General features: G+C 36.0%; 1 protein-coding gene across 1 annotated transcript in view; it reads right to left on the bottom strand.

The window, feature by feature from the left end:
* The window catches only part of BLM (BLM RecQ like helicase), a 62371-nt gene that overhangs the window by 757 nt on the left and 36407 nt on the right, over window positions 1–25207 (bottom strand). The window contains exons 9-21 of the mRNA XM_020965580.2: window positions 25068–25186; window positions 23648–23761; window positions 22860–22958; window positions 22416–22564; window positions 18201–18307; window positions 17339–17499; window positions 14542–14737; window positions 12990–13180; window positions 11861–12008; window positions 10596–10795; window positions 9840–10032; window positions 8691–8813; window positions 3482–3668 (exon numbers count right to left, since the gene is read on the bottom strand). Of these exons, the coding sequence (XP_020821239.1) occupies window positions 3482–3668; window positions 8691–8813; window positions 9840–10032; window positions 10596–10795; window positions 11861–12008; window positions 12990–13180; window positions 14542–14737; window positions 17339–17499; window positions 18201–18307; window positions 22416–22564; window positions 22860–22958; window positions 23648–23761; window positions 25068–25186 (1987 nt within the window). The remainder of the gene's footprint in view (window positions 1–3481; window positions 3669–8690; window positions 8814–9839; window positions 10033–10595; window positions 10796–11860; window positions 12009–12989; window positions 13181–14541; window positions 14738–17338; window positions 17500–18200; window positions 18308–22415; window positions 22565–22859; window positions 22959–23647; window positions 23762–25067; window positions 25187–25207) is intronic.

Here is a 25207-nt window from a genome sequence, read left to right as displayed (position 1 = left end):
TGTCTTTTGCAAAGCCAAAGATGTCTTGAATGGGTATGGTTACCCCCCCTTAATGTGAATCTCAAAAAAATGGGATATGCCAAAGACATTCTTGTTTTGTTTAATAACCCATTATGGATTCCTTTTTATGCCTATCTTTATTTCCAGTCTGTATAACTTCTTGGTGGTAATAAGCTCCTTGAGTTTACGTCTTGATATGTAAAGCAATCTTTTTCATTTACCTAAGTATACTTTAAAGAAAGTTATCCCCTAGATCAGAGAATTCAACAAGTTCGTTCTATTTGTCCATACACCTCACAATTTTACAGATTTTGATTTCATATCTCTTTGTTCCAGTTTGTTATAGTTACTCACCCACCACGGATTCTGTTTCAAACAACTTCAATAAATGAACACACCTTAAAGTAAAGCCCCCAAACTCTTGGCCCACATGTACTATATAATCATATTCACATTCCAGGAAAATGTATCTCTGGGAAGAAGTGGTAAGAAGACCATTTTCTCATCTCCCAAACAGCCTATTCTTGGCATGGATGGGTAGATGAAACCATGCTGATCCCTTTTAAAATGACAGCAGAGAAGAAAGTGGAGCTGGTTTGCTGGGTGGGCTTAATGGGCAAAGGTAACATGAGCTGCTTTTGGCCCCAATCCACTGGCCTAGTGTGGGAGGAGCTGCTTTCTTAAAGTTGCTTTGCCGACATTTTATCCCACTGCTGCTTCTGACTCTACATCCAATTACCTTTTAACTCAGAAAGGAAAGTGGGAGTGGAATGGTAGGCTAAGAAGGTGAGGAAAGTCTCCAGCTGCAGCTCCCACTCTCCCCAAATGGTTTATTCCCAAGTCCTCCCAGCACCGCCACTTCCCCTGCTGACCTAAAGATAATGGCTTTTTACAAAACAAAAACAAAAAAACCCCACACTGCCAGACTGCTTACAAAGATAATGGCAGTGTTATCTATAGAAGCTTTTTGCCACAGAGCTATTTCCTGCTGTATTGTAACTGTGCTGAATTTATGCCCAGCATTAATTCCATGTCATTTTGACACGCCACTAATGTTTCTGCATTTCTTTGGGGCATGTTGTTATGACTATAGTCTTCTGTTGGTCAATGCTGGTCTTCTTTCAGTGCTGAGGACTGTTAAGACTTTTGTTAAATTAACTCTTGCTCTTCTTCTTCTTTTTTTTTTAAACGCAATTGGGGTTAAGAGACTTGCCCAGGGTCACACAGCTAGTAAGTGTCAAGTGTTTGGTCTGAGGCTGGATTTGAACTCAGGTCCTCCTGACTTCAGGGCCGGTGCTCTATCCACTGCTCCATCTAGCTGTCCCAACTCTTGTTCTTCTTAAGTAATTTAATGTAGAACATGGCAAGGGGCTAGATGATAAAGTGGTAGGTCTTGGTTGTTTGGAACTGGAAGGCAAACAGTTTTTCCAGTTTCCATAAGCTGACCACCTGCTGAGAAATAAAACCTCAAACAAATACATACTGTTTTTCCTGGATTTGCTGAATATTAAGTTTGCAAGCAGTCACTTCCATTTCAGCTGGGCAGTTTTTTTTTAACCCATAGTCCGAATATCAAATACACAACTGGCTTATTGTTAACTGTTTGGAAGAGGCAAAATATGGGGACAAAAGGTCCTGGGTTAAGGGTTCTGAAAGAGTCATCTAGGTGAGCGGGCACAATGTAATGAGAAAATTCTCATCCACAGCAGCTTGATAAATAAAAATGGAATAGTAATAATAAACTGGCTTTTCATTTCTAAGACAGGGTGTGGCATAAAAATTTATAACAAACAGAAATGTATATTGGAATAATAAGGGCCACTTATGCTTGATAACATTATTAAAATTCATCATCAAAATCTGTGAAGCTGTTTGGATAAAGCTGAATTTCATTTATATTTACAAGATTCGAGGCCAGATTATAGGGGGAAATGTTTCTCTTTTGTAAGTAAACAAAATAGCCCCTGGTTTAAGATTAGACCAAAATTAAAATTATTTGAAAGATCATTCACCTGTTTAGGAAACAATTACATTTTGTGCATGCTCTATTAGGGAAATAAAACATTTCCCAAAGCAGCAGAGCAAAGGAAGAAAATAAGAACATTGAAATCCCAATGGAATAGCAGCTGGTTTCTGGTGTACTGAACATCATAAACTCATTCTTAGTAATGAGCTTAAATTCCTGGGCACTGGCAGAAGAACTAGCATATAAAAGGTAGTGATTCCACCTAGAAAGTGATAACTAAGGAAAACATGACCTCTGTCCCAACTCCAACCTAATTTTCTATTTTACTCTCTAGGAGGAAACAAGGGCAAACACAACAGCTTACAAAGCTTACTACAGATTTTTCCCATTATCTAAAAACATCTCTGTGAAAATGTCGTTATTTTTAGTTTCACATTCTTTAGATTTAAGTAACAGCCACAACCCTACCCATCCCTTAACTAAACAGGCAACAATCCAGAGCTCTCTTTTACGGCTATAATAGGAAGGCTTGCAGAGAGGCAACAAGGAAAAAGAAATGAAAAATAACCTCCAAGACCTTTGAATTGTACTCCTCTGTATGACTTGACAAATCAAATATGTGATGTTTTGCTTTCCTTACAAATAAATAACCATGATCTACATTTTCTTTCACCCTGAATTCATCAAATAACCCTATTTCTGTTTTCTAACTGGCTCCTAAAATGAAAAGTTGATGACGTTATATTGGTATCTGGAATCATACTAATTTTAAATTAAGATTTGCAATTAACCGCTGAACAGGTTATATATGTAGTTCGCTTCTGGATATTCCAGGTTACAACCCTCTCCTGGATGCTGTTGCAAGGGTGGGGAGATGAAATCTCAGCTTTATATAAAAACAAGAAGAGTCGTTTTTTTCCCCCATCATGTTCCTAACATACTAATCCAGGTACTTTCAGAGATTCAGAATCATATGATTTTGAAGAATTTTAATATAAGAAAGAACAAATATTGATTCAATAGATAATTCTATAGTGAAGAGTTAACTACCTGGTATTACGTAGAGGTATTATGAACTAGTATATAATCAGCTCAAGAAAATCAGCTATTTTGAAAATAATCTAGATGGAATCACACTGTAGTCCAGAACAGATAATTTAAGAATCCGAAATGATCTTTTTCTCTCAAATCTGAGCTAGCAAGTTTGTTAATGGGAAATGTAACCATTAGTCACTTTATCACTCTGAGCCCTGGTTTCTTCACTTGTAAAACAGGATAATAATACCTGCCTGGAGTATTATCAGGATCAAACTAATGTACATAAAAATATTTTGTCAAGTGAAAAATACTAAACAAACATAAGGTATTATGCAACAGCACCTAGCATCATGTATATACTTTAAAAAATATCTGTTGAATGAATAATGAATGCTTCAAACCAAACCAGAGCCATCGTATAGTTTTCTTCCTGCTACGATGGTTTGCAAAATATAACCCAAAGCAAAAGAAACATACCTCCCTGAATTTGATTGCTGGCTCCCATGGCTTGTTTTTTTCCTTTTGGACTTTTGAAAGGTTGGCAACCTTCTCCTCTTCCTCTCATTTTTAGTTTTATTTGAAAAATAGTGAGAAGATACTTGTGTCTCTTCTTCATTTCTTTCGGCATTGTGAGGACTTGGCAATAGGGAATCATTATCATTAGCTACAAATGGACAATAATACATACTCTTAGGCAACACTGTTTTGGTTTCAAACCAACATTTTTATAGTTGAGAGAAATAAAGCTTTTGGATACACCACTTCCTGGTATCCTGGCAGTTCTATGGGTTAGACAGTTTAGTTAAAACAAGAGAGAACTTACATCAGTCTTGGAGTTAAAATGTTTTTTTTTCTCCGAGTCCCATGAAGGAAATTTATTCATAATGTAAGCCACAACTCAAGACGCATTTTCAGCATTTTGGGAGTTATGACACTTGATGATTTGTTCATTTTCATAACATCCCTTTCTTACTCATATCCCAAATACTCAATGGCAGTACACAGACATTTAATGACATATACATATCAGTTGAGATAACTAGATATAATCTAGGAGGTAACAAAACCAGGATTGTGAACCATTTTCTTAGTGGTTCATATTAAATAACACCTGTAGAACATCTTGGGTATTTGACAAATTTTCAATAATATTTAGAGCAGAATGAGAAACTGGATTTTAATTGGGTTGCCAATAATATTAAAATATGAAAGTACTTTGAAACACATGAATTGCCATGCAAATACAGTGTGTCCCAGAAGTATTAGTTGAGTGTTAAGTTATTAAAGCTAGCACTAATTTAATTACAATAGGGAAAAAAAGGCCATTGCACAGGAACTATCTTTAGGAAGGTCTATATTTGACGAGTCAGCATGGTACACCATGCTGCATGGCACACTGGATTGAGTGAGGAAGGAGATCAAGGTTCTAGTCCTGGTGCTGCCACAACTTGCTGTGGGATTATGGACAAATCACACCATCTCTGGGTCTCAGTTTCCTTATCTAAAAATGAGGATGATGACCCCTACTAAGGTTCTTCCCAGTTCTTAGCATTCTATAGTGCTATTACTAACTGTAACCATATTTAACAGGGACAAGTACTTCAGCGCAAGGTAAAAACTTATTTAACAATTAAGCAACAAAAAATTCTAGATGAACTTTTCTTTTTATATGTACAGACCCATCTTCACATAACAGCTGTGAACATTTCACTAATTATGTTGTCAAAGAGTGTCTATGAATGCATACACGATAATTTATAAAATGATTTGCATTTCAGAGCACTTTGAAGTCATGGAATTTATCTGTAGAATACAATGGTGACTCTATTTCTATTGACTGGTTGGTAAGCCAGGGCAGGGGATAGGGAAGAAGACTCAAGAAAGATCTGCTCCAGTCCACTCCACCATGTGGATGAATCTTCATGTTATCACTAGCATGGAAGGCAGGGTCCACTATCCATTGTGGTCCTATTTCATCTACACCTGAGCAGCTTCCAAATATTTGTCATACTAAAGATGATTCCTCTTCAACAGAGGCAGAGAGATAGATAGTATGGTGTAATAAAAAAAAATCTTGGCTGAGAGTCAGGAAATCAGGGTTCTAAACCTGGTTCTGTCACCTCCAGTAGTGTATCTTTGAGCATGCTACTAAATGCCTTTGGGGTCTCATTGTCTTTATCTCCAAAATGAGGGGATGGACTAGATGATCTTTAAGGTGCCCTTTCAGCATTAACATTTGATGATTCGAGCTTGAAACTGGAGAATGTCTAATTAATCTTCTTTGTGCATTCAAAGTAAAGTTCAATTATGGATAACTATCACAAATAAAACGTTGAGAATTATGTTAGCCCTAATTCTCAAAACTTTTTTTTATCAGAAAATTATAAAAATAATGATGGAGAACTCTCATCAATACCATGACCAATCTTAACTCCAGGAGACTGATAGTGAAACAAACCTCCCTCTTCTTGGCAAAGAGTAGACAACAGCTACACAACAAGGCATATGCTATCAGCTATGGACAATGTGTTGGTATGTGTTGCCTTGTGGGGGTTCTTCATTAAAAGAAGTTTCATCAGAGGAATCACTGAGGAGTGACTGCTATGATAAAAAAATTAACATCAACAAAACACTGGTATTTTGGAAAACCAAACTTGAAAAAGTTCTTAGGTATAGAGGACTGAGCTAGGCTTAAGTGAAGAAGTCATTAGGCCCCTACTATGGTGCCAGGCACTGAGCTAAGTGCTAGGGTTTCAAAGAAAGGCAAAACAGTCCTTGTCCTCACAGTCTAATGGAGATGAGAGGCGGGGGGAGATAACAGGCAAACAATTAAGTACAAACAAGATGTATACAGGATAAACAGAATATTATCTTAGAGGAAAGGTGCTAACATTGAGGAAGATGAAGAAAGATTTTTCACAGAAGGTGGGATTTTATTTGAGATTTGAAGGAAGTCAGGAGGCAGAGATGAGGAGGCAAGAATTTCGGATCCGGAGATAGTCAGTGAAAATGCATGAATCTGGAGACAGAGTGTCTTATGGGAAGAAGAGCAAAGAAGCCAGCGTCACTGGATCAGAGTTCATGGAGGGGAGTAAGGTAGAAAAAGACAGAAAAAGTGGGATGCAACCAGCTAATGAAGGGTTTTAAAAACTCAAGAGATTTTATATTTGATCCTGGAGGTGATAGGAAGCCACTGAAATTAACTGACTAAGGGAGTGATATGGTTACAACTATGCTTTAGAAAGATCTCTTCGACAGCTGAGTAGAGGATGGCCTGGAACAGGGAGCTACTTGGAAGAGCAACCGGCAGGCTATTGTAATAGTCCGGGTATAAAGTGATAATAGTCTGTACGAAGGTTGCAAAGGGAATGTATGCGAGAGATTTTGAAGGTGGAAATGATAAGACTTGACACAGAATGAATATGGGAAAGAGAAGGACACCTAGGCTGTGAGCCTGAATGACTAGAAGAATGATGGTACCCTTGAGACTTTAGGGAAGTTAGGAAGACCTGGGTTCTCTATTACATAATGGCTGTATGACCCTGGGCAAGTCATCTCTTTAAGACTATAAGTTGTAAAGAAGGTGCTAACCTGCATAAAGGTCAAGTCCTTATACTTATTTAAGATATTCTAGGAACCTAGTTTCAAAAAGAAACTATCTGCAAAAGTAAATAAAAACATGAAAACTGGATCTTGACATTGTGTCTAATTACAAGGCAATACATTAGAGGGAAAATATAAAAGACCACTCTTTTGGCATATGCTAAAATAGTTTTCATTTCCAACAGTCCCCTTATTAAAGCTTGATAATAATGACTATCAAGAGGACAGCAGCTATAGGAGTCTTTTGCCAGTGCTTAATCGAATGCTTAGAAATGGTTCTATTTCTCAGGAATTTTTGTAACAGGCATTTTTATGGACAAAGAACACACAGAATTTATATTGTATGTTCTTTTGACAAAAATTCTGATCTACTTTTTGACTTTATATTATTCCTAAAAGTAGATCAGCCACTATTCTCATCTTGCAGATACTGAAACTATGGCACAGAGAAGTTATATGTAGCTTTCTCAAGATCACATAGCCAGTTATTAGCTCAATTAGAATTAGCATCCATAACAATTCCTGTCCCTGTATTAAATCCGCCAGCCATGTAGGAGCAAACTACCTCCAATTCCTACCTTCTGTTCTTTCATTCCTATCCTTCTTGATCCTACCTTACGCATGCCTCACTTCACACCCACTCAGCCCTTCCACTGGTTTTATGGGATTCCCATCCCATAATGCATAGCTTCCTCTTCTCCCTGGACCTGTTACTCTTACACTCACTCTTCCATCTACCAGTCCTCGCTGAGACCTGGCTCTTTACTGATGACTTGATGATATTTCATCCTCTCCAGAATAAACCATATCTCCCCAATTCCCACCCTGTCCCCCTGAAATAAACAGACAAATCTTGCTGTTTCTATCTCTACAACATCTCTTACATCTGACTCCCTCTCTTTGCTCATAGAGCTATCACCTAGTTAGGGCCCTCTTGCCTAGGTTATTACAATAGCTGCTGCTTCTTCTTCTTTTTTTTTTTCAAAGGCAATTGGGGTTAAGTGACTTGCCCAGGGTCACACAGCTAGTAAGTGTCAAGTTTTGGTCTGAGGCCAGATTTGAACTCAGGTCCTCCTGAGTTCAGGGCCAGTGCTCTCTCTATCCACTGTGCCACCTAGCTGCCCCAATTACAATAGCTTCTTACTTGATCTCCTGCCTCAAGTCTCCCACCATTCCTGCCCATCTTGTATACTTCTGCCTAAGTAGTGTTCATTAAGCACCAATCTGTCCATGTTACTGCCGTTCTCAATCACCTCCAGCGGTTCCTGTTGCCTCTAGGATAACATAAGACTTTCACAGTCTGGTCTTGGTCCTAGTCTATTTTTCAGTGCCACTGGACATTACTCTCCCTCTGACACTTTCTGATCCAGCCAAATTAGCCTCCTCTTTGTCCATCATAAGACATCTCCATCTTTTCTGTCTGTGTCATTATAGTAGCCAGTCCACATTTCTGGAATGCATTCCCTCTTCAGCTCTGCCTCAAAAAATATCTCCCTTCCTTCAAAAACAGAACTCAAGCACAACCTTCTCCATGCTCTTTACTGATTTTCCTAGCTCCTTCCCAAATTACCTTAAATAGATTTCTATTTATCCATTTCATATTAATTCTGTATGCACACAGGCGCGTGCAAGTGAGGGTACTTGAACTTCCCATTAGAATGTAACTTCCTTGGAAGTAGGGATTTTTGTATCCAAGCGCCCAGCACGGTGCCTGGCACATTGCAGGAGCTTAATGAGGTCTGTTAACTTTGGTAACTTTTTCTACTAGATCACGCTATTCTACAGTCCCACCTTCAGTTCTCTAAGGTGATAATTTAGTTTAATTAAGTTACATTCTAGTGTACTGGGTACCCTGATGGCTTTTAAGAACAAAGGTAACTTTTAAAGGGACCTATCCTTCTGCTGAATAACATGCTTTTGGTGTTGTTGGGTCTGGCTCTCTATGTCAAAGTATAAACACTGAACAGAAAGTAAAAAAGCCATGTGCTTATCCAGGGGTTTATTTTTTAGAGACACAAATTATATAAATAACTCTTAAATAATAAACAAAATAAAATATTGTTGTATTGAAGAGATACTGAACCTGGCAACGTCCACTTAGAGTATTTCTGGAGTACTGAAATCACTTCAGCACCGTATTTTTCCAGTTTGTCTTCCGTAACACCATCAATCTGAAGTAAAACCTCAGGATCAGAAGATAAAGACTCTATGTACAGGTATAAAACAAACAGAAATCAGATTATTATCAAACATTACATAAATAGTACAAATTAAGCAATGGGGATTCAAAATACATAAAACTACTAAAAAAAATAGTCTCTGCTCTTGAGGAGTTTACAATCTATCTAGGGGCACAGGACATACAAAAGCAGAAACCAACATCAACATTATTTGTACTTGTTAAGGACCAAATGTATGACAATTGGAAGACAGAGTAATCATGAAAAGCTGAGATGGCTGGAGAAGACAGTACTAGGACTGGGCTATGAAGTAATAAAGAATTGAAAAGAGAGCATCTATGGCAAGAGGGACGATGTAAATAAAAGTGTGCAAGTGAGAATGGGCATAATTTCACCAGGAACACAATAACAGACCTTTCTGACTGGAGTATCGGGGCAATACTGGAGATCTAGGCAGGAGTAGACTGTAGAGGGACTTGAATGTTAGCTTTGGGAGTCTAATAGTCTTTACTGTGTAGGTAACAGGCTTAGAAATTTTTGAACTGAAGAAAAGGCAGTTGTGTGAAGAGTAATGTTTTCATCTATGGAAGTAGTGTTTAGGATAGACTGGCTGAGTAAAAAGACTGAAGACACGAAGAACAATGTGATCATTACAGCTATCCTAGGCTTTAGTGAAAGGGACTAGGCTAAGACAGTGACGGAAGAATGGAAAAGAAGGGGTGATTATGAACTACTGCAAAGGAAGAATCTGGAAGAAAATGAATGTTATTTTCAATTAATTATGGGAGTATTTAACTCTTCTACAGATTTTAATGTAGAAGCTGACGGGATCAGGAAAACACTTCGTATCCTAAGGCACACCATTAGAGAACAATATGAAAAACAATATAATGCAGGATATATTCTTACCAAAGGGCTATTTTATCCTGACTGAAATTACATTTTTAAGCTTTCAATTCCAGAGATCATGAATTTTAGACAGAAGATTCACTAGTAAAATTGATTTTTGGTATATTAACTTATAGTTCAAGTAACTGAAGGTCCATACATACCTGCAAGCTTTTTTAGAGTAACAGTATTAAATATGTTGAAATAATGGACACCAAAAACCTTCCCGAGCCCTTTGCAGACCTCTGTAAGTTCTCCCAGGCACTTCTTAACTAGTTCTTCTCTCTGGGAAATCTTTGCTACTGAAGCCTTTTGCTTTCTTATACCACTGAAATTCTCAGTTTCCAGAAAGTCCACCTTTGGGGGAAAGAAAAAATTATATGCTGAATTGTAAATAAGCAAATAGATGCTTTATAAGTAAAATGAAAACCACTTATGTGTCAGGGATCTGATGGACAAATAAATTCTATTTAATTTTGATGTATCCAGTATGACTATTTTGTTGTCCATCCTTCATTTTTTTGTTTGTTTGTTTTTGGTGAGGTAATCAGGGTTAAGTGACTTGCCCAGAGTTACACAATTAGTGTCAAGTATCTGAGGCTAGATTTGAATTCAGGTCCTCCTGACTCCAAGGCCAGAGCTTTATCTACTATGCCATCTAGCTGCCCCCAGTATGACTATTTTGATTCAGTTTTTATTTAAAGTTTCCAGAGAAATGATTAGAAATTCATAAGGACAGAATGAACACAAATTTATAGGACTACCTTTTATAAAATATGTATTGCAATATATACATACACCCACACACACATTCATACATACAAATGTTTATGGTCTGCCTAACACACAACTATACCTCTTTATTTACTTGAAAGATGCAGACAGAAGGTAAAGATAAATTTAAATTTCAAATGATCTACCTTTAAATACCCATCCAGAACCGCCTGGGCTTTCTCGCCTAACATCACATAGGCAATTGCTTGGTCATTAGCGTTGATGTACAAATCTTCGTCCAAAATTTTGTCAAGTATCAGCTTTTTCAAAAGTCTTTCAGCATTATGTCGTGAATAAGCAGCTCCCTTCCCAAATATGCCTGACTGAATCCTAGCACTTTTACTCCCTGAAGAGAAAGTATAAGAAGTTTCTTTAGCATGGATATGTAATACCACACTCCCTAGTAATTTCCACAGATTGACAACTAATTGACAGGTAAGTCTGAATTAGACAAAACATGGATTAAGTCTGAACATACTATTTCATAGGAAATCTCATGAAGAGATAGAAATAGATGGATGGATGTCTCTTACATCTTTAGGTCTGTTTTTTCTTTTAAATCATTTATGTAAAAATACCTGCCCTTCCCTCTACATGATAAAAATAAGATGTGGCATCTTGCAAATATTATACTTCTTGAGATAACATGCTCTTAAAGGATATAAGTATTCAAAGGAATGTTCTGTATAACAAAGTTAATTCCATAACCTTAGCAAGTGTTTTGCTGATTGTTGTTCATATAAATTACTCTTATTTTTGAATAATAAGAAACAAAATTGATTTGTGTGTGAATTATATGCCATTCTGTTCTTCTTATACAGCAAAAGGGAGAGTTGTTTTGATTTGCCATTAAACAATAATTAAACATAGACTCCAACTGCCTCAAAATATGCTAAAGAAACATCATCAAAGAAACACATGTAATTTCTAAATCATGCACAACCCCCCCCCCAAAAAAAAACACCTAAATAGATCCAAAACAATATGGAGGAAAAGGACAGAAGAAAAAGCAATGTGTTTTTGGTGTTTGTTTACTATTTCCTGGCAGGCTTCACATTCATCTCATAGAAGTTTTGAAAAAAGGATTTCTAACACTGTCTCTGCTATGAATACACGTTCATGGCAAGGATCTATTTTGATGCTCTAACAAATTTATTATGAGAAATGACCCATGATGAAATTGGCTAACAGCCTTTTAATATAGCCTCTCTCTAAAACGTTAATACCTTCACACTTTTCACACAAACTTTTACAAAAGTGGTTAAATGATGATATAATTTTTAAAAGCTAATTTTGTATTCTTATAAAACAATACTACAGGAATATACAGGAATGCGTTCTTCTCCATATCCATAACAAATTCCCTGGATTTTGTTTACAGAGAGTAAAATCTACCACCGAAACAACTTACCCAGGAAAATATCAACCAGCATGTTCATAGTAAATCTTCCACAAGAGCCCATATTCTTAGTATTTCTTTCTCCATTCAATGAATCATGCTCTTGAACAAATTTTATGATGTTTTTCACATCTTCTGTCACATCCCTTGTCTTGTAATCCTACCAGTAGCAAACAATTGTTTCTGTTATAACTAAGATGGCAACTGGTTTCCAAACTTCTAGGGTTTAAAATGAACTCCCATATCCTTTATATTGCCCATAATAGGCCATTTATAGAAGACAACAAACTATAGGATTTTCAGATTCTCTTTTTTTTCTACCTTCTGCTGAATTTATTGGTCTTCCCTAGAAATCATACTGTCTTGTTCTCTAATTGTTTCATAGATGTTTGTCTTATTTCCTCAACTAGATTACAAAACATATGTGGGTAAACTGTATCTTTTACTTCTTTTGTGCTAGGCTCCAGAGCACCTAGTACAATGAGAGGCATACAGCAGGGGTTTGACGAATACTTGTTTGAATTAACCAAACTTCCTAAATACAGAAAAAAGAATTAGGTAAATATAATAACACAAAAGGGGACAGGTCCTGTGAGACTAGCAAACTATTCCTAAGATGTAAATTGGATAAAGTCATCTATGCTGGCATTCTATAAATTTTTATTAATTTTTCAAAATAACATAGTTGGTCTAATAAACACAGAGAATTGCAAATCTACTTATTTTCCTGGATGAGGATAAACCTTATTACCTAGCTCCATTGAAAACAACAGTTTGCCCTATGCTATAAATACATTTTGCTTCATTTCAATTGTTTCATGTGCCTGGGTGCTTTTGATTCCCCCTCCCCAATCCTGGAAAACTCTAAAAACTCAACTTAATAACCAATAAATACACAAAAGACTAACTATTCTGGAGAGTTAGGTATCCATTATCTTTTTATAGACTTTTAGGAAAGGAAATAGTATAAAAATCACTTGTCACAACATGTTTTTAGTAATACTTAATTTTACAGAATGTTTTTTCTCCCTGTTCATCCTTTAAATCTAACTTATATTTCATTTCAAAAGCAACCCAGTTGCCACCCGTCTCCCACCATTAAAAAAAAAGCCACAAAATAAATAAAATCCCCTCATTTTACCTTCTTTTTGCAGCAATTATCACAAGTCACATCTGGGTATTCCTTACAAAAATTAGGATTAAACTCATTTTCTCCGAAGTATGACAAAAGCTGGAGTCTTCGGCACTCCATTATATTTTCACAGTAATGTACCATGCTATACAGATTATTGAAGTGAGTCTGTCGTGTATGACTGTTTCCATCTTTCTCCACTGAAAAATTTAAGGCATATCACAGAAAAATACACTTAGGGCAAAAACAGATGAATATTACTATTTATAGTGGAAGCAAGATAATTTAATGAAATCAGAAAATTACTGACATTATTACAGGTTAAATCCTGTTACAATGAACTGAACAGGGTTAGCTATAATCTTATATTTTGCTAAAATGTCAATAAATTGAGTTTTTCTTGGAATACGCAGCTGACAAGATAGGGCTTGGGAATCTTTTTGTTAAAAACCTTTCAGTAATGGGAATTAACCTATTAAATATTACTGAATCAAATAACAAGTAATTTATTATGTGCCAGGCACTGTGTAGTGATACAAACAAAAAGTAAGTTCCTGCCTTTAACTGGCTTTAACAAAGTGCTTAGTGATCTTCCTTTTGACACATGGTATAGAACCATGCACTTCCCAAAAAGCTACAAAAAAAGGTTAAATTTGGATTGCATTATGATTTCCAGTAACCTTGATTGTATCATTTCACTTGTCCATTAGAAAACCCAAGGCTAATAAAATATAACAATTCAATTTTGCATTTTATAACGTGCTTTCCCTACAACATCTGATGTATAAGGTTGATGTGGCAGGTAGAACTATTCCTAGTTTGCAACTGAGTTAAGACAGGTTATAAGAGAAGTCTTAACCTTCTTAGTGTCAAGGATCCCTTTGGCAAACTGATGAAGCTCATGGATCCCTTTGCAGTATGATATTTTCTGCCCACATTCATAACTGAAAGAAATGCTAGGTTTCAGTAGAGGTCGGAGAAAATAAAGATATAATTTTTTTTCCATCCAAGATCACAGAACTCCTAAAACTATATTCATGAATGATGTGGGTAGCCATGACTCCAGATCAAGAACCTCTGGGTAATATAATGATTTGTCCATAAAAACAAAACTAGAAAGTACCAGGTCAAGGACCTAAATCCAGGTGTCTTACTGATGTTTCCTCGTCACTCCTTCACACTGTTAATATTTGCCAAAAATTTCTCCAACCCTTTCACTAAGCAAAACAAATCAATACATAAAACGCATACTCAGCTATACTATCTCACCCTTCAAAGTCTGATACTGAAGTGTTATTATGAGTATTTAAAATATAATTTTAAATATACCCTTCATTAAATTTTAGTACCAGTTTTAAAAGTTTTAGTCATTTCTAAATCATTCCCTATCTATATGAAATGTTCCAAAAGTCTTAGTTAACAGATTTAAGCTAATAAAGCTTTATTAGCTTAAATCTGTAACTAAGGCTTTTGGGACACCCTGTACAAATATTTTGGTAATATGACCAAGGGGAACACAGACTGAAGACTCCATAACATTCCACAGAAAATTTTAGCTTACTAAGAATAAGTCTCTTAAGTCTGGTTACATCATGATAGCTGTAGAAAAGCAGACAGTGAGACATTTCACCATCTCTTCCAGCTCTGCCAGATTCCTGGTAATACCCTTCTACTGATTTTGGGAGAGATGAATGGATAACATAGCGCACATCTGGTTTGTCAATCCCCATGCCAAAAGCAATTGTTGCACAGATAACCTGAAATAAAATCAGAAAAGATAAATAATAAATAAATAAAATCAGAAAAGATAAATAATAATAAAAATGACAAAATCTAAGTTTAGAGCTATGAATAATATTTAAGCATAATGAAGTTTTTAATGAAAGTAAGACTATAAAGAAAACATCATTAGCTTTCTGGATTTTTCTTTTGTTAAAGAATTTTTAATACACAATTCAAAACCTCTCAAAAGTGCTTTCCTTATGAATACAAAACCAGGATTGCACTTTATTCAAAATATAGGGTGTCCCAAAAGTTTAATGCAGTTTTAAACTATTATTTTGTATGGTCTGCAAAGAAAAATTTGAATAACATGCTTCTAAGGGTTGTATCACAAAATTTTAAATGTTCTAATGAACTATTCATATTAGGATAATATTTCAGTTCAGTCACCTCAATTAGCATAAATAATTAATTCTCACACTGGTAATATGTAATCTCCAGAAAATTCCAAAGTAAAGAGAGGCTCAGCACTGCAGTAAGGTATCATTTTACTGAAGCTGTCTGGTAACCAAATATTCCTGAGTATTATGAAATAGCTAAGACCATCCTCAATGACAGGCAACCTTGAAGCCCTGGGCCACACTGTTTGTTCTTTGGGGGTCTCGATGTTACAGAGGGAACAGAGTAGAGATGCTATGAGCAAAAGCGTTTTCAGAGTTCATCAAATAATAATGACTGTCTTCTCCCATAACTCAATCATGAATTTTGCTCTCAGGTGCTCGTCTCAGTACCAGCTTACAAGCTTCCCTTTCTCAGAGCTGAACTATCTTGCCACGTACCAACCCCAGGCTCGCATTAATGGTCAGGCAACTTTCAAATTCTAGACGTGTCAAAGTTCAATGGAAATTCTAGCAGCACAGTGCCTTAAAGTATATGCTGAATATACTATATCTGCTGACTGGAAGAATGACTCTTGTGAGTGTCAAAATTTAAAGTGGATCACAATGAAAAAAGGTTTTCTTCAGAAAACACAAGATGATTTAAAATCAAGAGGAATAAATTACCAGTTGATGACTGGCAAGTCTTTGCCTTAAAACACCATATCATAAAGTCCCAGTCAGGACTCACTTTCCTACTGGTTTGCTCAATCTGCACACTGCTTTGGCCCCCTGCAAGTCTCCTTCCTCCCCCTTCTTTCTACCTTTCTTTATGTGTTATTTTTACGAATTAGAATATGAGCTCCATGAAAGTAGGGACCATCTTATTTTCTTGTTCTTGTATCACCATTGATTAGCATGGTGCCTGACACAAAATAAGCACTTAATAAATGCAGTACCTATCAATGAGAAGATTTACATTAACAACACTTTAAATCATACTAATCTGGTAAAAAAAAACACCCCCGAAAACCCAAAGCTACATGATTCAGGCTGTACCACATCATGCAAATAAAATTATTCAGAGGGGGTTCAACAAATTAATCTCACTTAAAAACCAAATACATTTTGCTGATGTTTTAACTCATACCTTTTTGCAAAAAAATGGGCTGCTCCTACAAGGACAGAATCTCAAAAGCAATTGATGGTGAGACTGAAGGAAGAGGTGCTGTGAACTTGTTTTGCTTCTGTGACTAATATCAGAAAAGAGAGCTGCGGTTCACCTAGCGTTTATTCAGCAAATGTGTACCCTTATTAAAGTAAAGGGTAACTATGCTGCACTCCAGGTTAGCTGTCCTTCCAAAAATGCATGGCACTATCATCAAGGTCAACTTTTCTTAGAAAGGAAAGGTATAATGCAGTCTCTTGTGGCAGACGGCAGGTAAAGGAGGTGGTAGGGTGTCCAAAGAATGCCCGCACATACACAACAGTGGAATAATGAATTGTAAGCGAGGGTTACATTTAAAGGTAACGGCATTTTTAAAAGGACATCTTTGAGCACATGATTATCAGGCACCGTACAAAGCCAGAAACATCGAAAGAGCTGAAGGATCTGACATCTTTCAACTGGAAAATCGTGCTTAATTACTAGTTCCTTCTTTTATTTTTCTTCAAGATATATTCGTGTTTAAAAACCACTCACTACAAATTCAGATGATTTCTTTAGGTAAGGAGAGGTTTGAGAGAAAAGTCAGCAGTTTATAAAAAGGCACAAAATCAAGGCTGTCACTTTAGCTGATTGGAGAGAGAAAAAGTATGTGTGTATGTGGGGGGTAGGAAGTGAGGAAGAGAGAGAGAAGTTTGAATCTATCTTGTGAATCTAGCAAGCTCAAGACTTCCCAACAAGTACAGGATAAGAATTTACCCTGACTATATGGAACACCTAATCAAGTAGCATCAAAAAAAAAACCCAAACATTTCATTTGAACAGTTTTTACTTTTTCTTCAAATGGGATGTGACATTAGGAAAGCTAGGAGGCCAGAGCTAGACGTTATGTTAACATTATATTTGGGTCAACTCAGAATGATAAGTTTTAACTTTACTCAAAGTTAGAGAAATATTCTAAGTTCACCCATCTTCCGTCTGAATTTCAATCTTGCTCTGATGTTGAGTGCCTGTCGTTTGCTAAGTGCTCCCTGATGTTGTGCACACCCTTCCTCATCTCCTGTGACTCTCCTGGCCTGCTGCTTTCACGCTACCTGGCAGCCATCTTGATTAACCCACTTGTGCTGTACTTCGTCTCTTGCTGAATCACTGAGGCCAGCATGATAAGCAAGGGCAGCGAGACCATCCTTCAGTAAGGTGTCAGCCATCGTGTCACATTCACGCCTGGAAAGGCAGTAAATTATCCCCGAGTCATCTGCAAACAAACCAAAATAGTTTAAACTAGGAAAAACAGCCTATTTTACCTCAACGCTATTTTTTTTTAAAGGATGGAAGAAGATCATATGGAAGGCATAGTCCAAATAGTGAGGGTACTTAGTTCTAATCCTGGCTCTGCTACTGATAGGCTAGAAGACCATGGCCAATTATTTTCCCATTTGTAGGTTCTTATTAATAAAATGAGAATAATAATTGATGCTCTTTTTCTTTCTCACATAACAATATGTACTTAGTCTAAATTCTCCTTGGTGATGGGAGAAAAGGGTTGTATGGATAAATGAAATTAACCTTGGTCTCATTTTCATATAATCAGTTAAAAAGCAGGAAGTGGGTGGGAGAAGGCATAAAAACAAAAAAATCTGGATCACATAAATGCTGATGCTAAGCCAGAGAAAGCAATTATCAACTCAAAAAAAAAATCACAATTGAGAGCTAACAACAATACAGATGCAGGTGGCATATTTCATATCTTGTGTTAGTGATTACTGTTGTCAAGCCAAATGGGGTTTCACCGACTCCAGGAATCAGAGAGTTGAAATATTTTGTGCTATAAATAACTGCTTTAGTGCTCTCATAATAAGAAAAGAATTGTTTAATATGCAGTCTTCTATATTCCATGTGGAATTAAAAAGACATTTATTTAACACTCCCAAACATCATTCACAAGTCTTTACTCACGTGGGTGATATTTTCTGATCCACTCTAAGCAATCAAATGCCACCTTTTTCGGTTTTTTGGGCAACACACTATACTTCAGATTATGTCTATTAAAACTCATGCTAAACCTAGAAAAGACCAGAGTACAAAATTTAGTCTTCTTAGGCAACTTGACTTTTGCCATCTCCAGAAGTTCAAAGCAGTGATCATCTAAACAGGGAACATAAATACTGACTTGTCTTGACAAGTTGGTTGGGGCTGTTGGAATGGTACACAATGCATATACAACAATGAAATGGAAGCAAGCAAAGGATGAAGAAGGGAAGAAAATGGTGATAGTAATGGAGTAAAAGGTAATGAGAAAAATGGAATAATTTAGAAAAAGAATACAGAGAACAGAAAGGCAGAGATAACCAAAGTGAGAATTTTAGAAAGTATGCTATACTAGAAGGAAAAGCCTTTACTAAAATCAAAGAAGACTAAAATCAAACAAATAACAACAACAACAACGACAAATAAATAAAGACCACAGATTCCATGATGGAAGCCACAGAATAGTAAGGCCTCCAACGTCTCTAAAAATGTCAAATGCTAACTAAAAGAGTTAGTGAGGGGATATATAGGAGAAACATTAATATTAAATCTATTCCCTTGCAAAAATTTCCGCAAAGTTGCAAAATCTTGACCTATGTTACCCACACATAACATCATAACAGTTGGCCTTCCTGGACTTTGGTTTCTCTATCTTTAAAAGCAGAGGGCTGGACTAAATGATCTTAAAAGATGCTTCCAGACGTAAATCCAGTGATAAGATACATTATGTTTATCTACTATTAGGACAAGAAAACACAGGTGTCTGTCTATAGCACTGTTCACTAACAACACAAATTTTCCTTAACAAATTTCACAGAAATTATTCAGAACTTGGACCTTCCTCCCCGACAGAGTATGCCAATTAGCATAGTTGATGTAAGAGTACGCTAACTGGTAGTCACCATAACATAAGGCTGATAGAGACATGCTGAAAATTATTTCTATTTTTTCTCTTAAGCTTTCACATATCAATGCAGAGCTTTTAGAATTGATTTTTGCATGTGGCATACATACTAGAACCTGAAATACAATATTTGATACATCTAATGTACAGAACATTAATTTTGTCAATATGAAGGCAAAATTATTATAACTTTATGTAGGCAGCACCTCACATATTAATTCACTTTTTTCTGAGACTGACATTGCACTAAAATATTTAATTCTGTATTCTAAAGATTACATTGATGAAATTCTGAAACTCGTCAAATTTCTGTATTAAAGTACCATGGCTTAATTCTATGAAAAATATCATTAGCACTAGATTACTAAGACTGGAAGAAGCCTTAAATTACTTAAATTTTCTACTTCACATTGTACAGTTTAATAGCTGCCAATATATTTTACAAGGTCTTGATTGTTATGTAACTCAAACGTTCATTTTTATTTTTATATAGAACTTTCAATTTCTCTCAGATTAAAAAAAACCCCTCTATAATCAGACTAATTCATTCTTCCTTTTTTTTCAAATGCCCCCATAAGCTACTGTTTTTACATATCCCAACACTCCTTTCTAGCCTTTCACCTTTAGCCTATGCCTTATTTCCACCCCACTTATACATTGTTTCATGGCCTTTTAAATGTTCAAATGGATTTGTGGCCTCTTTTTGTGGAATTTCCCTCGAACGATACTGTTTTTAACTCATCTATGCCTGCCTACCCTGAGTGATTCTTGTTCACGTTCTCTGGCAAGTCTGCCACAAAGAGATTCACCCAGTACATGACAAGGACATCTTTGATTTTTTATGACCCTGAGATGATAGCAACAGATCACACACACTGTCCACCGATCGCCGCTCACTCTTTCCTGTGGCCAGCCTAGCTTATGTTTTGATCACACATTTTTCATTGACATCCTTCAGTGTGGTCCTCTGTGGTATCTTATTTGCTTTGTGTTGCCGCCATTTCACATCTGCTGTGGAACCTCTTCACAGACTGAAACTTTGTTCTTTGGAGGCTGAAATGCTCTATGACTAGAAGTCATAAAATAACATGACAAAATATGGGTATTAAAAGGATGGGCCTTCATTTGTGGGAGAATTTGGGGGTCATTAAAGGAGCTTTGCAGTTTCTCATAGGCAGTCCCACCTACTCTGTTTCTCTTGTTTAATTCTGAGTCTAATTCACTGTTCATATATATTGATGAGTAAGATCAACAGGAGATTATTTATCTAAATGCATATCATAATCTGGATAACAGACTGTCTTCATTCACTTGGTTTTTGGATGGTTTTTTGAGAGGTTATGGCTCTCTTCTACAATGCTCTGTCTTCATGTAACCATAACAGTGTTGTCTGTATTTATATGAATAAGAGCTATTCTCTAACTGATAAATGGTCAAAGAATATGAACAGGCAGTTCTCAAGGGAAAAAAATCTGAGATATCTATAACCACATGAAAAAATGTTCCAAGTCACTAATGCTTGGAGAAACACAAATTAAAGCAATTCCGAGATTCCACCTCACATCCACTGGCCAAGCTGACAAAAAAGGAAAATGACAAATACTAAAAAGGCTACAGAAAAACAGGAAAACTAATGTACTGCCGGGGGAGATGTGAATTGGTCCAACCATTCTAGATGGCAATTTAGAACTATTCCCTGAAAGTTGCTAGTTATGTATAAACTTTGACCTTGAGATACCAATACTAAACCTGTTCTGTAAAGAGAACAAAGAATTGGAAATTAAAGGGGTGTCCCTCAGTTGGGAAATGACTGAAGAAAAGACAGTATATGTGTGGGGGCTAGGCTATCAAGTACCACCATTCCCCCTCATATGAAGATAACGGTGCCATAAGAAATGACTAAAGGGATGGTTTTGGAGAAACCTGTGAAGACTTATGTGAATTGATGCAGAGTGAAGGGAGTAGAACCAGGAGAACAATTTATACAATTACAAAAATAATGTAAAGATAGACAACTCTGAACTTTGATTAAATGACCAACAACAATTCCAGAGGACTGATGAAGCATGCTCCTCAGACATACATTTTCTGGACATGGCCAATGCAGAAATTTGTTTTGCTTGACTATGCAAATTTATTACATGGGTGTTATTTTTCTTTTTCTTTTTAAATTGGAGGGAGAGAAAATAAATTTGTAACTGAAAAAAGTATTTTTTTTTAAATAAAGAAATGTCACCTGCAAACAGGAATGAGCACATAGGTGACAGCATCATCTATAGGGAGTCCTCTCTTCAACTTGGAATATGTGCTGGGTTTCCTCCATGATGGTAGGGATCATCTTTGGTGGACATGTATCCTTGTTTCATGCCTTACCCATTTTTTTTACATTAACTTTATTAGCAACGCATAAAATGAATGGGTCATAATTTTGAAAATAAGTTATATTTTATTTCAAACACATGTTAAACCACATGCATTTGTTTTACAAAAAATTTTTTTTGGCTTTTTGGCTAGGCAAGCAGAGTTATGTGACTTGCCCAGGGTCACACATCTAGTAAGTGTCAAGTGTCTGAGATTGGATTTGAACTCAGGTCCTCCTGACTTTAAGGCTGGAACTATATTCACTGCACCACCTAGCTGCCCTGTTTTACAAATTTAAATGTGGGATTAGAGTCAAGTATAACCAATATATGTAGGGACACTATAATTTTTAATTTTTGGATGACTATTGTATAGATAGAAGAAAGAGTTTACTGTTAGATGTGAACAAGCTAAAAATGTTCTGTGTGCATTGAGAATCATCTCCATGATAACAAATACTGAGGTAACAGAATGTTAAAATATGAAGCAGTCTGCAGTTAGCTGGTGAACTACATGCTAGGATGTAAATGATCATGGATTTAGGACACAGAAGGCCTGGACTGGGTTCAACCCTTCGCTCTCCCACTTACCAGTTCTGTGGCCTTAGGTATCCTCCGTAGCTTTAGTTTCCTCATCTATAAATGGTGATAATACCCACAGTACCTACCTTACAGGGTTGTCGTAAGGATCAAATGAGATAACAGTATGTAAAAACAGCCTGCAAACCTTAAAGTGCTAAATAAATATCAAAGGCTATACAAGGTGTCATTTAATCCTCCTAAAAAAAAATGGTGGGACACTGTCATATGTCAGAAAGAGAAGAACAGTTTTGGGAAATTTTATACCATTTTATACCAATTTTTCCCACAATAACTTACACTTGAGGGTTGAGAATCTTCAACTGAGTTAGGATATCCTTCTGCACCCTGGGGTTAGCAGTGGCTGTGAGAGCCATCATTGAAACAGAAGGAAATTTTTGTCGAAGCATATTCAATCTTTTATAGTCTTGACGAAAATCATGTCCCCACTAGTTGAAAAACAAAGAATAGTGTTTTTTCTAATCATTTCAAAAACACTAATACAAAACAAAATCTAGCCAGTATTTCATCTTAATAAACATAAAAAATTACACAACTATTAAAAGAGGCTATAAAGAGTTAAACTGATTTATTTCTTTAGTAAACGGTTTTTAAAATCACTCAACATGGGTGTTCATTGAAGATTTACTAAAGAATGGATTTCAATGGATTTTATATTTATATAATTTTTTTTTTACAAAGTGTAAATTTTAAATATTTCAAACACAAAAAGGCAACATTTACCTGACTGACACAGTGTGCTTCATCAATGACAAAACGTGCCAATAATTTTCTCTCATACAGATTTTCCAGAGTAGAAATCAGCCTGTTACTTGCACAGACCTAGACCAAAAATTTATCATGATAAAGTTCTCCTAAAAAGGATAAAACCTCATGCCATTTCTGATGCAAAGTAAGCACAACCAGGAAAACAATATACACAACAACTAAAACAAACAGAAAGAATAATGACAAAACAATTTAACTGAACACTATGAAATTATAATGACTAAGCTTGGCCTGAACGAGAGAGAGAGAAGGTAGCCCTCTTCTCCCTCTTAAAAGGTGGAGAGATTATGGCTGTGGAACATTCTAGATGTCAGACTTTTTTTCCCCAATGTGTTGCTAAGTTTTGTGAAACTAATTTTTAAAACTTTTTTATTCTTTGTTGTGAAGGATGGCTCTCTGGCGGGCAGAGTGGAAAAAGGCTAAATTGGGATATGTAAAGTGATATAAAAATAAAAACTACCAATAAAAACGTATTTTATAAACTTAAAATAGTTTCTTCAGGCAACAATGCTATAAGAGACAAAGTTACAGTAAACTGAGTATTTCTACAATTTTACTTTTAGGGAGCAGTTTCTATGCTGGCAAATATGACTTTTGGCATTTAGGTAAATAAATGCTAAGGAAGATCTTCTAAAGTTAATGTGCTTGAGAAAGTATAATATCTAGAAAAATAGATAAAACATGCTTTCAAAAAGTAGAGTACATTTCAACACCATGTTTTAAAATGACAATATAACACAAACCTTTTCTGGAGTAACGTACAGAAGTTTTATGATTGGATCTTTTTTTGACAATTGGAGATAAATATTTGCAGCTTCAGAATCTGTCTTATCACCTGTCAGATAAGTGGCTGGAATCTAGGGAAAAAATAACATATTTTTTACATATTTATTTACTTAAGTTCAATTTATACAGTTTATAGTTTGTATTTGAAAGTCATAAGTTATATGTGATTTGAATGCTTTAACAAGCTTTGACCTCCAGAAATATTGTGGAAAAATTATATTCTGTTACCCTAGAGAGTTAGGGATTTGGTTATCAAAAGGGAGAGAAGATTTGAAGGGCCAAATGGTGTTAGGTAGCTAAGGAAGACACTCTGGACAAAACTCTACATTTAAAAGAAAATGTACATATTATATAAACTCTCTTCTCTCCTGGGAGAATTGATACTTGGGAGACTGATAAGAAACCCAAATCTCCCTTACAGGATACAAGATCTCAAATAAATTTGTGGAGAACAGGTAAAATTCAAAAGGACCTGACCTTTTAAGAAGGAAAAAAGGAAAGAGGAGCACCAGAGAACGTAGATTTCCCAGCAAAGAAGAGTAAAAGCTGGGAGAGGGAATCATAGAATGTATGGGGAACAAAGAGATATAGCCAGTTCAGACTGAGAAGTACAACTGGCAGAAGGGTGCATTCTTCTCAGAGCCCCTCAACCTTTCTGGGCTTAAACTTTCCCATCTGTAAAATGAGGGGATTAGATCAGATGACTGGTAAGGCATTTTCTGCATCTTATATTCCACATTTTCTATGACCCTATGGAGGATTCTGCAGAAACACAATGAAAGGTGTTGCCATCATGGCGTTCAGAGTGATCTAATACAAACCATCTCATATCAGTGTCCTAGCATTAGGTCATACTTCCCTTCCCATTTTCTCTGGAAGAAAAACTGTGACAGTGATCTTGTTATGGAATAGCTGGTAGTGATACTGATGGTGACCCAAAATGTGCATGAGGACTGAGCTGTGCCCAAATGCATTATGAGAAAATAACAACATACATGCCTTTCAAGTGTTTAAAAACAATGAGAATCATGCTGGCTTGGCAGCATACAAAACCCTTTCTATATAAATAAAAAATTTAGATGAGCAAAAAAACCCTGAAGAGTTCTCTTATCTTTCTATAATAATAATTTTTTATCCAAAGAAAATCAGATTGATAATCTTATGAAGTGCAACAAGAATGTGCAAAGTATTTATTTAACTGTGCAAGGCAAAATAACTATTTTGCTTTACATCTACATAACGCTTTTCTGTTTTTATAACATTTCATCAATATTACTTAATAACAAATCACAGATTATTGTATTTCAGTCCTTCCTTAATAGTATTATTTTGCTGTTATTCTCCCCAAAAGTTTTAATGATTTGAATTGGTACTTACATCCAATGATGTTAGCTTTTGCACTTGGTCTACTATTAGTGATCTCAGTGGAGAGATCACAATAGTAACTCCGGGAGAAACACAAGCTGGTAGCTGGTAACACAGGCTTTTACCCCCTCCTGAAAAAAATTAAGAGAAAA

The sequence above is a fragment of the Phascolarctos cinereus genome, unplaced genomic scaffold (genome assembly GCF_003287225.1).
Source record: "Phascolarctos cinereus isolate Bilbo 61053 unplaced genomic scaffold, phaCin_HiC Scaffold_3;HRSCAF=262, whole genome shotgun sequence".
NCBI classification, from domain to species: Eukaryota; Metazoa; Chordata; class Mammalia; order Diprotodontia; family Phascolarctidae; genus Phascolarctos; species Phascolarctos cinereus.
Note: the sequence above shows the minus strand (reverse complement) of the source record. Positions and strands in the feature narration are given on the sequence as shown.